At 39.9% G+C, this 14,064-nt stretch overlaps 1 protein-coding gene across 1 annotated transcript in view; it reads left to right on the top strand.

Annotated features, from left to right (window-relative positions):
* Positions 1–9,053: 9,053 nt before the first annotated feature.
* PRTFDC1 (phosphoribosyl transferase domain containing 1) overlaps positions 9,054–14,064 on the top strand; it is a 44,782-nt gene continuing 39,771 nt past the window's right edge. The window contains exons 1-2 of the mRNA XM_042889151.1: positions 9,054–9,113; positions 13,803–13,909. Coding sequence (XP_042745085.1) covers positions 9,054–9,113; positions 13,803–13,909 — 167 coding nt within the window. The remainder of the gene's footprint in view (positions 9,114–13,802; positions 13,910–14,064) is intronic.

Genomic DNA, 14,064 nt, shown 5'->3' with positions numbered 1-14,064 from the left:
CTAAACAGTTTGGTTTCTACACAACGTTTTGTTTATGTAAAAATAATGTGATAATACTGTATTAAATCTACAACTCAAGTAGAAAATTGTGCTTTAATTGCTACTGTATGTGTAACGTTAGAATGAAAACAATATACAAGCACCTGAGTTGTGTAGATAGAAATGATACAGGATGGCATAGTGTACTGCATCTGTTTCCATGAAAAGGAAAAATGCTATTCTTTCCTACTGGTTAACCTTTGCTTCCAGACACAGCTTTTTCTATCTTATATCAATTATTTCCATCAGCAGCTGTTGTGAAATCTTTATAAGTGACATCAGCACAGGATGAAGTCAAGAATTTCAATTGAACTTCTAAAAGCCAAATTTTAAGCCTGTTTGGAAAGGGCTTTGAAGATTTAATGGTGATTCTAGGTTACATTTCTTGTGCATCTTAAGCTTGTCTTTGGCATACGCTAGGGGAGCTTGAGAGACAGATGTCTATTTTGTTGTTTCTCACTTACAGGAAAGCAATAATGTTTACTTTTGAAAAACAAAAAATGTGGGATAAAACTCTTTTCATAAATATGAATTTCATTTACTGCTTACTCGTGATTTATACAGTATAGTTCAAGAGCACCACTATAATCACTTAACAACATGCCACTTTATCTGCTAATGAAGTACAGGGCGCCTTTCTTAAAAAATGCTGTACAACCAAACATGACTGTTAGTTTTGACTTCAAAACAGCATGCATTCCCACTGCATCATTCTCAGTTTTAAGTAGGCCGTTTGACTGAACTAGGCTGAAGATCTGGATTTGGGTCTTTTCTTTATCATCAGTGCTATCTTAAAATGCAGAGTTGGAGTTTGCATATCCCAAAAGTGAGGAAAAGCAAGTTAGTGTGCAGACCTGAGAGCAGAATTTCAATGGGTAATGGAAGTTATAATGTTCTTCAGTTATAAAACATTTTTAACTGTCTTCTTAGTTTAAAATAAAATAAAACAAAAACCTATTATGTAGAAACACGTCATTTCACACATTTCTTAACATTTCAACATAACATTACAGTGCCTTTTGTTACTTTGTTTTTATTTATAGTTCAATTAGTTTTCTTCAGCTGAAGTTTCAGACCTCCTTCATCTTTACTTTATGGCATTCTGGCCATTATGGCGACACGAGCTGGAGGTTTTTTCTAGGCAGCTAAGCAATGTGTAATTTAATGTAACTAAGAAATTGTGTGTAATAAATATGCAGTTCAAAATTACTATTGCCAGTGATAACCTTCCTATCTAACTGTGACCAGTTTGTATGCAAGTGAAAAAGAATTGATGGGAAAGTAAAACAAAATCGGGATTGATTGAATGCTTTCCTACAAAAAACTGAGTTTAGAATAGTTTGGATTTTTGTGTTTGTTCGTTTTACTGTAATTTTTTTCTACATTTGGCTTTTCTAAATTTTCAGGTGGAAATAATTTGGAAATTTCTGGAGATGGGCTGTAGAATTACACTAGTCCTTACTGGATAGGGTTTAGACTTCAGAAATTCAATATATTTTTGCAAATGTGAAAGTTAAATTTCAGCAGGATTGTAGGCTGAAATGGAACTAAGTACAGGTGCTGTGGGACTTGACACTTTCTGTAATACAGTTAAAACTTCATTTTCAAAACCAGCCACCATTATGGGAGTTCTGTTCACAGGCTACAAGCAGTATTACCAGCTGAAACATTCTCTAATTTCATTACTCACTTACTGATAAGCAATTAAATCATAAGAAAGAAAATAATCAAATTACTTTTGATATGTAATAGTAATTTTTTCAGCCAGCTATTTTTAAATGATCAATACTGCATTGGATAGCCATCATAAGATACACTCTAAAGAAGATATGAATTCTGTATTGGTCAGTAGAAGCTCTGGTGCCACAAACTGAAAATATTTCCTGTTGGAAGTTAAGCATGACAAACTGTGCATCTATTTTCTTAAATATAGCAACATGGAATTATGATGAATATCTGACTGGCTGTTCTTCAGAATGAAACTATTTATATTCAGGAAGTAAGGAATCAGATATGGCATCATCACAAACACAGGGAGTTCCTGATTGCAAGGCTCTGATAGAGCTGCCTCGAGCGAGTGACAGAACTGGTGAAAGCATATGGGCTCCATGTGGCTGAAAGCGACTTCTCAGGATCTGTATGTGTGCTTGGACACTAAGTCTGAAGGTAGCTCATCAAAACCTTCCTTGCAGAAGAGTAACTGTATTCCTCTCATTAAATAGTGAGGGTGAAATTCCTCAATAATTTCATTTTCCTAAGTCTCTGTACGTGTCTTGCTTAATTTTGGGGTTTGGTTTGTGGTTTTTGGTTGTGTTTTATTAGGAAGGCACATTCTGGCCTTCTGTGTATTTTTTTGTAAAAAATTGGCATCACAAACAGTTGTAATTGTTCTGCCACACAGCTGAAATCTAGTCCTTTCACTGGCATATGTTTCAGAGTAAACACCAACAGCACTAGTGAAGTCATCATTCAGAAAAAAAACTTCACCTATATGCAGGTTAATGGAGGCCTAGATAAATGCTGTTCCTTGGCTGTGCTTTCATCCTCAGTTTTATGATGCTTATAGTATTAAGAATATAATTATAGGAGGGACTGATGGGAAAACCTACTATTAAGGTTCCCTGGCATTTCCCATAGTCAGGGAAGCCAGCTGCTGAGTCTGGAGTCTGATAACTAGAGGGGTGTTAAGTCTGACCAAACTCAGTAAGACTGGCCATTGCTCCCTGTGAGTGGATACCAGAGGTAGTCATTTATACTCAGCTGCTGAATTCCCAGATTGTATTTTTATTTCATTCTGCCTTGATCTTGCTCCAGCTCTTTTTTGTTTCATAATGTTATGTAAACACTGTGAGTAAATTCAAAGTTTTCATCCTCCAGGCTAAGCACTGGCATTATGGTATGAACACAAGGTGAGTTGAGTTTCTTGTTTGTGTTATCTTTTCTTTGCTGTTCAAATGGTGCTGAGGTAAATATGACTGCTTTTTCACCAAGTTATAAAAAATGCACCTAATATTTTTTTTTTTCTAGACTGTATCTCTAACACCTGTTTGTATGTGAGTGAACGTAGCCAAATGGTAGATTGCATTCATTTTGGCTATCTTTGATGCTGCTAAGGGAATGCACTTCTGTTTGATCACAGTACTAACCTGTGTTGTTAATTCTTATCTCATGCCTTCCTCCACAATGACTCCACAGCACAAAGAAATTTGCACAAATGCTAGAGTACCTTTGTCTTCAAATTCTTTCTTAAAGGTTCCTTTCCAGGGATGCCTACTAAGAATTTAACAGCTGGGCTGCTTGTAAATCTGAGATTAGAATTTATTGTGCTGACCTGTGCAGTTTCCTTGAACACCCCGGCACTCTGTAATTATTTGTTCTTCTATTTTGCTTAGATTGTAAATTACTTGTGGTTTGGATCATCTTTTTCTCTCTTTGCATGGTGTCTGGCACAGTAGAACTTTCATCCGTAAATAGAGTTCCTTGGTGCTTGTACAAAAAACAAATATGATCATCTGGGGGTGAATCAAGACCAGGCAATTGAGGGAACAGATTCAAATTGTTTACCGAAAGAATCTGTTCTCTCTGAACACTCATCTCGTTTGTTTCAGCAATTGGAAAATAACAGTTGTAGGAAGAGAAAATTAAGTCACTTAACTTATTCCCTGATGCAGTATGATTTAGTCATATATTTGTCATAAGCTGACTTTGAAATGCAATGGTAAATGTCTTATACCTGGCTTTTTCACTGGTAGCCCTTAATGCAGCATTTCTCATTTTGCAATTTGAGCCCATACGCAATGTGTGAGTCCCCATATGGAAAATTCTGGTGACTCAACCCTTTAATTCACAGAGCTGTAAGGATGTAAGGATGAATAAGTACCTCTAGAACTGTTCTGAATATTGCTTTGAGAGCCATACTAAAGCTCAGGAAGAAATGTAATAATTTTCTCTTCAGAGGAAAAAATAAGTCGTGTTCAACGTGTGGCTGTAGGTACTGCAGAGTAAAGAAGCAATCACTTTGCTCTTTGGTCTGTCTTGTACACAGACCATAAAATGAGCAAATGGTCCAGTGCAGCATTCCAGTGCTCTTAGGGTGTGGGTCATTCAGAGCAGCTAAAGAGTGGTGGTTGGCTGGCCATGCACATTTAGCATGCCTGTGCTACAGGAGAGGTGCTGGTCCAGATTCTTTTTTTCAGTATACTTGTATTACTGTTACTGCGCTGTTTATTCTAAGCAAGCTGTGAAGTCTACAAAATTACATCAAAGAAGACTGAGCTATTTTGGAAAAAAATTTGTTTACTTGTTTAATACACTATAAAATCTGTTTTGCAGATTTTCTCAAATTTGCTGTAGTTTCTTGGGGGGGGCAGGAGGGGCAGATGGGAAAGAGAAAGCCATGTGAGTAACCTCATTTAAAAGGAGAACAAACTCTAACAGTTAAATTCAATACGTTGGGTGTGACCCACTATGTATTTACAATGTCCTGACTAGTTCTCATAGCTGTGCATGATGAATTTGTCACAGGATATGATGTGAACAGCTTTTCTTGAAAATAACCTTTTATCATGCAAACGTCAATACTTCTCAATAGCTGGTTAGGGGAAATATTTGCATAATGTTATGAAGGAAATAAAGTTTATTCTAGTATTAAATGACAAAAGGAAATTTTTGTTTGCGTTTATTCCAGCTATAAAGAACTCTGTATAAATAACATGAACCTGAAGAGCAGGATGAGTATCTTCAGGAGCCAGGAAATTACAGAGTGAAGATCTAGTTGCTGTAGTCTGGCACAGTGAGATTAATAACAAACAAAAATGTAGTTTTGTATTAAAGATGTTTATCACGGACCAAATCAAAGTCTGTCATGCTGTACCTAACGCAGATTTAAAGGTCATTAAAAAACAGACTAACATCTGACTGTCAGCTTTTAAGCATTTTAATGGTATAAAAATTATTCAAATTATTCAGAGGCTACATCAGTCTTGTAGACTCAGTACTGGCTAACTGTGATAGCTAAGTGCTCTGAGTTCCATTTGTGGATCTTAGATGCTGCTATAGAGGTGAATTTTCCAGTTACCAAAGATGTTAATTCTACTGAATTCGAACCACTCCATTAGCTGCTATGGCACAGTAGTCATAAAGGGAAGTATAGCATCCATGCTGCTGTAGGCTGCTGTGATTTCCTAGGCACTTGGATGCAGGGGGTAGTTTGAAATGCCGCTTCACATTCTCACAGACATTACTAACAATCTGGCAAATAGTTTTTGCTGCCCTCCAGGTCTTCAGCAGTCACCCTGTGGACTAATAACTGCCTCAGGTAATGCAGAAGAACTCGGAATTCTGGAATACATTAAAGCTGGATATGAAAGTAGTTCTGAATTGTTTTCAGCATACCCTGAAGTAATGTGTCTGCTAAACTTAATGTTGTCTTCAGTGAGCATTTTACCTAAAAGGTAAATAATTGGGGTGGCAGTGGTGGTGGTGATCACTTATAACAATAAATAGCAAATGCCAGTTTATGCTTCACAAGATTGTTTACAGTACTGCTATTCCCATAACAACTGCAGCAACAGGCAGGACCAGAAATAAGACATCTTCATCCTCTAATTGGCAAGCTTCTACCTAGGTAACCTATAACTCTTGAAATATTCTGGATTTTCATGCTTTTCTTGTTTATTTTTGGTGTTTACATATTAAATTGTGTTGTCAAATGTTTATTGTGGCTTCTTGGGAGGGGAATACATAATGGAGCTTCTAAGGCTAACAGATAACCCTGTGATAATGTTTGTCTTGGACTGTTTTCTTGTTTTTGCCAGCCTCCTATTTTCAGTATTTCTTTATGTTGTGGAAGGGTGGATACTTGTGCTGCCTTCATCAGTAACAGAATAAGAGAGGAAAGGATGTGTAACTGAAATTATAAAGTTAGTTCTGTGAAGGCTCAAGATATAAATACTGTTCACAAGGGATTTGTATATATGTTCCAAACTCTGTTTTGTTTCTTTGGGTGTCACTTTTTCCGTCTGCTGCTTTATGATTTTTGGCTATGTGTCCAGACCTACTTGTTAGTATGAGTTCACTGTTCTACCCTATTTTCTTTGTTCTTTTCCCCTTTGATCATTTCCCATGGTTGTATGTCTTAAAGTGTTTACTCTTTTCCTCCTATTTTTAGTTTATAAACAAACAGCTAAAAAAACATAGTAGGAAAGTTCTTCAGCAGTTAAGACCCTAATACCATGCTTTAAATAGTTGTATTTTGGCACTAATTTGAAAATCTACTGTAAATTAATTCATTCTACATCAGTTAATTCTGTAGAAAAACAATATAAACACTCAGTAAGTATATATACCTCAATAGCAGCATTCTTAGCAGATTAATTGCTGTCATGCACAAAGAACCTTATTAATTCTACTATTAATTCTATGGGTTTACAGAACCATGAATTTGTCACATTTGCAACAAGACTAAAAAACCTGTATTACATTTCTTGCTAACAGATCAAGATACGTGCTGAAAGAGCAGCTTGGTGGATTGTATTGGCAGCTGTTGATAGCAGCACTACCCTTCCCAACTGTGACCCAGCTAATTTTATCTAGTTTTTCATTTCCATATTCTTATTTATTGTTATTAGCAAGACGTGACACTTCATTACACTTATGAAGTGATCCCAAGAGTAAAACTCTTGGAAGAGAAGTGTACCAGAAGACTTGACAAAATGCAGTCATCCAACCTTGAAGGGAAGAACAAATGTTTCCTGCTTATGTTTTTCTACACAATGCCAGAGGAATTCATTTTCTGGTATCTTGTTCATAATCTTTTCCAAATTTTTAAACTTCTGTCTGTGGGGTTCTGTCTGTAATACAGTCAGAACAATCTTTTGTATTCCTGTGGACAGATTAAGAACATGGTTTAATAAAAGACAGAAAACTCTGCCATAGTAGCCCAACTAGTCCAAGTGGTAGAAGTAACCAGTAGGAATTCAGCAAAGGCAAAAATAATTTGTAATCCCAAGTGCAATCTAACTAGCTTCAAAATGATACATCCTAGGACTGTGATCTTTATTCAACAGCAGCTTTGTCTGTAATGTGATATAAACTAAATCAGATTGCATTTGCTTGATGGCAAAGGGATTCTTGCCCACCTCCAAACAAGAAGAATCTTCAGATCTTGAAAAGTGCTTGTGGGCACAAAGTTTAGATGAAAAATTAGACTTTATTTCTGAATAGATCTATGAAATGTTGATATGCAATCAAAATACAGAAGTATTTAGGGATTTTGCCCATTATGAAGATCTCCTATATATTTTATGAAAATAACTTTATTTAATCTATGTATGTGGGCTTGTGCACATCTTTATATGCTCTTTATCAAATTCACTAACTTTTTTGAAATTTATTTTAATGCACTGTGGACCACCTTTTTGCAGGATACTTCAGTGTTGGTGTGTAGGGATCACTTCCAAGACGGACACATTCTGGAGTTGGCCTGTGTCACTTTGTAAACACGAATCTCTGTTCTTGGACACACGTTGTCAGTTGTAGCAATAGTTAAGAGTAGATTCTTAACCCACTAAGAAACACACAGGTTTGACTTCACGTAAGAGCCGAAGCATCTGTAACAAGGTCTTTTATTGTAGTACTTATCCAGACTGTAAATGTAGATTAACTCATTAAAATATTCTTAACACCAGATTCCTAAACTATTAATTGTCCTATCACTTCTAATGCAAGTGGGAGTGAAGTAATATGCACCTAAAAAGCAACCCACGTTGGATACCAGGCTCCTGGTTTGCTTGATGCATCCAGTTGTCAGGGTCCATCTGTTATGACTTGGGGCCTCTGAATCTTTTGGACTATATTACAGAAAGCAGTGTGCAAACTAAAATGTCTTCCTGCTTGGTCTGTAATAGCTGCTCAGGTAAACATATTTCTTTATGCCCAGGTCCCTAAAACCAACTTTTTCTTCCTTTAATAGTTTCTAGTGTAGGAGTGGCACAATTCTATGGGCTCTATATTTAACAGATAAATTCTGTAAAAATATAACCAAATCTCACTTTTAGGAATATAAAATACTTTCAAAAAAACCCAAACCAACCAACCAAACAAAAAAAAAACTGTATCGACCTGCAATGGGTGGAGGGACTGTTAGGATTTTCCCCACATGATGGGATGCAAAAAGAAACTTAAAGGTGTGCAATGCTCAGAGCAACCTCAAGGATGCAAGATCTTTCGCATCTGTAAGACTGTGAAAGGACAGCATTATACAATTTTAGAGAAGCAGAGGAGGGAAGGCAGGAGGGTGGCTCCTGTTCTGCTTCCCGTCTAATGAAAACACACAGCATGGAAAAGGCTGCAGTGGGCTGAAGGCAGTGAGAATCATGGAATATCCCGAATAGGAAGGGGCCTGTAATGATCATCGAGTCCAACTCCTGAAGATGCTGCTTACTCCAACACCATTGCAGTGCTGGGGGAGAGCATCAGCTCAGAAGTCAGCAAAAATGGAAAGTAAAATCCCTGACAGGGTTTTTTTTTGTTCGTTTTTCTCCTTCTCTAGAGTGTAAGTGCAAACCTGTTAAACCGTCCGTTTAAGCCACACCGCTTTAATCTTACCACCTCGCTCCTTCGGCCCGGGCCCCTTATCGGGCTGCACCCACATCTCCAGCACGGTGCCTCGCTCCTGCCCAGCCTGCCGGCAGCGCTGCCCTTCTCAAGCTTCAGACAGTTCCAGGCGCCTTCCATCTCCAACCGCCTTTTATAGACAAAGCTCTGCACGCGCCGCCGTTTCCTCACTCGGAAAGGCACACATTTTAACGCGTGCATCACGGTACTTCCTCTCCGAAAGCCGCTGATCGGGACGCACACCCCCAGTTCCGCGGCCTACACCGGGGCTCGCCCCTCAGCCCGGCTCCCAGCCGTTCCCTCTGCCGCCCACCTCCCGCCGGGGGCCGGGGGCACCGGACGGCCCGGCCCTGCTCGACTCCGCCCCGCCGCAGCCCCTCGGGCGGGCTCGGAGGAAGATGGCCGGGCACGGCGGGAGTGGTGCGGCGGCGCGGGGAGGCGGAGGCCGCGGCGTTGTGGTAAATGCAAGCGGCGCCCGGCACGGCCCGGCCGCTCGGGACCCCTCCCGCTTCCCCGCCGCCCCTTCCTTCCTTCCCGCCCGCTCTGCGCTCGGCCCGGCCGGTCCCCTGCTTCGCTCCCGGCCCTGCCCCCGCTCCGAGCCCTGCTCCGTGCTGTGGCTTTGACAGAACGTATTGATTAATGGAGCTCGAGGTGTCCATAGAGCCGCTCCGGCCCCCGCCGCGATGCCGGGCTGCCTTGGCGCGGTGCGGGCCCGTGGGGAAGCACCGTCACGTTGCTCCGCGCCCTTGTGTGGCGGGAGGAAGCGAGCACCTCAGAAAGGCGCTTGAGCGCTGTGGGAATGAATGAATGACGCAGAAGTGAAGGAATGTGCTCGTTGTTCCATGGCGCAAGTGAATTTATCCTATAAAACGGACACCGAGTTGCGCGGTATCGCTGGCACCCCGCTGGGAACGCTCTCATGTTCCCGCAGCGGCGGCTCGGCGTTCACACCCTGACCGCTGCTGCGCCTGGGCTGAGCTGCGGCCGCTGCCTTCTCCCGGTGGTCTCTGCCATGGTCAGTGCCTGTCGTAATGTGCGAGAGAGTGCTACGGCAGAGATGTATGTTCCTCGCTGCACTGACTTTGTGTCTTTTGCTTGGTACCCTTCCAAAAACTACCGGGAGAAGGTTTGCATTTACAAAACACGGATTTTGCTTGGTGCTCAGCTGTCTTATTTCGTACCAAAGCAGAACCCAGGCTTTTGTTACTTTAAGGGAAGAGCTGTGCTTAGCCCCTTGTGTGCCCACTTGGTTGGACAACAAAGCCAGCAGTGTTCCTCCGAAGGTAGTTCAGTAGGATTTCTCCGTTTTCTCTTTTCTGTCTCAAAGGAAGTCTTTCAGATCTTGCCATGTGTTCTTGTATTCTTATTTGTGTACATTCGATCAGCTTTGTGGAGACTCACCAAGAAATTTCTCCTGGGCTGCTTGAACATGCTGAACATGAACTTAAGAAATAGCTGCTTCTTTCACTGTGAGTTTTTTTAAACACATTTGTGTACCAATATAATTAATATCTATGTTTATTTATCTGGTCAAAACAATCAAAAATTTTCCTTAGGTTTTTCAAGGATTAAAGCCAGAAATACTTGTTGCACTTTGAGCACTGTATTTGGTTTTGGGCTTCTTACCATAGGAAAGATATTGAGTCCCCAGTGTGTCCAGAGAAGGGCGACACAGCTAGTGAGGGATCTGGAGCACAAGCCTTATGGGGAGTGGCTGAGGGATATGGGTTGTTTGATCTGGAGAGGCTCAGGGGAGACCTTGTAGCTCTCTACAACTGCCTGAAAGGAGCTGTGCTGAGGTGGGGGTTGGCCTCTTCTCCCAAGTAACAAAGATGAGAGGGAATAGCCTCAAGCTGTGCCAGGGGAGGTTCAGGTTGGATGTTAGGAAAAATTTATTCTCAGAAACATTGGCACAGGCTGCCCAGAAAGGTGGTGGAGTCACTGTCCCTGGTGGTGTTCAAGAACTGTGTAGATGTGGCACTGAGGGACGTGGCTCAGTGTGCATGGTGGAAATGGTTTGATGGTTAGACTAGATAATCTCAGTGGTCTTTTCCAACCTTAATGAAGCTGAGATTCAATGGAATGGAAGTTGAATTTAATTTGAGATTTAAATTTTTTTTTGCTACTGAGGGTAATCACACAGTTCACAAGCAAAATGCTCATCAAAATTGGCAGTTACCTGAAGATTGTCCTACAGCATAACACTCTGATTAGCTTTGGGATAAATCAGATTTTCTAAGGCATATTGTTGGGAAATGTCAGTCTAAAAAAAAGTAGACTATGGAATGGACTTATTATATTACAAAGCAATTAATTAGAAAATACATATGAATTTAATTTTATTTGCCAAATGCCAGTGGACACTTGTAAATAAGAACTTCTTTATTCTAGTTTTTTATTCCTGAGAACCAGAAGGATAGATAAAAGCATAAAGGTCTCATACTGATGCTGTTTCAGAAAGGATAGTTTGTAACTTATTTGTATGAATTCTGAAGCAGTTTCAATTCATTTTGTGTGATGTGCACCATGTTTAGAAACATATAATTTGATGAGAAAGATGCGTAAAGAAGTGATACTGACTTAAAGAATTGATATTGGAATTTTTTTGTGAGAGCTTTTAGCTCTTACGTAATTCAGATCACTACATGAAATTGTTTCCTTTTATGTTAAAGTGCTTCTGCGCAGGACTGTGCCAGACAGTTCATTGCTACAAAATATTTAAATAAGTGTCACCCACCTCTATGCCCTGAGAAGGAAGACAGGAAAATAGGCTTCCCAGGCCTTCAGCGGCAATGTTTTTGAAGCAAGATTTGCCTCATTAAAATTCTTGCTGAGGAGTATATTTATACTCTCCTGTTTCTGTGGAAACGAGGAACATAACTAAATAACTTTTTTCCTATGTGTAGTCTCAAGGCTTGTGTAAGTCAGGAAAAGCTTTCATTGATTCCAGTGATCTCTGAGTCATGCTCTTTATGCGCAGGCATACTAGTTGCCAACAAAGCTTTTTGGTTTGGTTTTGTTTGTTGTTTTATTATTATTATTTTTTTTTAATACAGAAACTATTGTGCAGAGCTAAGAACACCTGATGGTATGGGTGTCTGTAGTTGTCCACGGATGTGGAATAGAACACAACCAACCAAAAATCTGTGAGATGTAGCGCTGTTATCATGCAGCACTACACAGCACTGCAGGTAACTTCAACAAGATTACAGATGTGGAGGAACAGCTCAGAAACAAGTATGCCATGTTAGCCTAGGTATCTTAGTGTCATGGTTTGTTGCTCTACTGGATGAAATTGTAAGTAGAGGTTAGTTTCAGAGACTGGCATTTAGAAGTCATGTTTAGTAGAAATGCCATGCAGAGGTGCATTTCTCAAAGGCAAGTCTCTCAGCATTTTTCCTGCTAACTAATGTTCACATGATCAAGGAGAAAGACAATAAGTTACTCGAGGAATGTGACTGTGAAGTAAACCTGTTAGGTATCACTTTATTCTGAATCATAGAATGGCTTGGGTTGGAAGGGACCTTGAACCCCTTCTAGTTCCAACTCCCTGCCGTGGGCAAGATTGACATCCACCAGATCCTACTGTCCAGGGCTCCATCCAACTCAGCCTTGAGCACCTCAGGGATGGGGCATCCGCAGCTCCTCTGGGCATTCTGGGCGTTCCAGTGCCTCACTGCCCTCTGAGTGAAGAATATCTTCCTAATATCTAATCTAAATCCCCCCTCTTTTTGTTTAAAACCAATCCCTCTTGTCCTATCACTACCTGTCCATGTAAATTTTCAGTTTCCATCCTTCTTATAAGCTCCCTTTATGTACTGGATGGCCACTGTACAGTTTCCCTGAGCCTTCTCTTCTTCGAGTTGAACAAGCCTAAATCCCTCAGTCTTTCTTCATAGGAGAGGCGCTTCAGCACTCTGATCATCTTCATGGCCCTCCTCTGGACCTCTCTAACAGTTTCAGATCTTTCTTGTGCTTGGAGTCCCTGACCTGGTTGCTGTACTACTGATGGGGCCTCAGAAGAGCAGAGTAGAGGGGGACAGTCACCTCCCTCACCCTAATGGCCACCCCTCTTTTGATGTCGCCCAGGATACTGTTGGCCTTCCACACTGCTGGCTCATATCTGGCTTTTCATCCACCAGAATCCCCGAGTCCTTCTCCTCTGAGCTGCTCTCTATGGGTTCTTCTCCCAGTCTCTACACATATCTGTACAGACTGGAATCTATGTACCAATACTGAAGCAAAATTTAATTATGATTCCAAGAAAGATTTTTAACTTGCAGGTCTTGTTTTTCATGCAGAATTGTATTGTGAAAATTGTTGGTGAGGAGTTGTAGCATCTTGTTTCTCTTAGGAATCTACTGATAACTTTGCCTGGCTGATTTTTGCCTTATATAATCTCTACTACCATTGTATTCTCATAGTTGTTGTACTCTGACAGTTATGAAGCTAATGTGTATTAAATCTTAAAATACTTTTTGCTGTAAATGTGTGAGTTTACAGACTAGCTGATATTGAGGTGACACATGAACTCTTGGTAAAAGTTTATCTTTGATGACTTACTTAAATTAGGAACCTTGCTTTTGGCAAGACAGTCTTTCACTGATTTTTATGAATACAGTCCATGAAGCACATAATTTACTATATGTACTGCTCTGTCTATAGAATATGTGGCTTTACACTACCTCTAAAGCAGAATTCATGCTTTTAATTTATGATTTTATACCTTCCAAGCCCACTGTCTGAATCTGCCTTTGCAGAGTCCTTTCTTTCTGGAAATCTTACATTTGTATTTCCGGTTTGAAAGTAGTAAGAAACTTAGACTTGCTCTAGTTCAGTATTATTTCCCCTCTATATCTAACTGTAACTCATTGAATTTTCCCATGTTCTTTGGAAAAACAAAGCAAAACAAAAACCCCACTAACACTTAATTTCTGAGGTATACAAAAGCAAAGTAATGAGTAGAAAAAATGAAATAATAATTTCTGATTACATAATTTTGAAGCTTATTTTTTATGTGTCAGCATATATGGAAGAGTGTGTGTCATTCTATTATTTCAGTCCAGTGTATTAAATGAATGAGTTTATATCAGTTATATACTGCCAAACACCATTGGGTATTCCTAACAGTATTATTTAATACTCAGATTTCAGATGATTGGCCTGGATACAGTCTGGATTTGTTCACTTATCCACAGCACTACTATGGAGATTTGGAATACGTGCTTATTCCGCATGGCATTATTGTTGACAGGTATGTGTGGCTTTTTTTGTTATTAAATAAATACTTTGGTCAGTATTAGAATTCTTTTTTGTTATCCGTGTTATCTGCAGGCAGTGTATATATAACATTTGTCCTAATATGTTGTATTATACATTTATTTGTTTAATTTGGGATGTAAAAATACT

The sequence above is a fragment of the Lagopus leucura genome, unplaced genomic scaffold (genome assembly GCF_019238085.1).
Source record: "Lagopus leucura isolate 7727_CA_CO unplaced genomic scaffold, USGS_WTPT01 Super-Scaffold_100157, whole genome shotgun sequence".
Lineage (NCBI taxonomy): Eukaryota > Metazoa > Chordata > Aves > Galliformes > Phasianidae > Lagopus > Lagopus leucura.
Note: the sequence above shows the minus strand (reverse complement) of the source record. Positions and strands in the feature narration are given on the sequence as shown.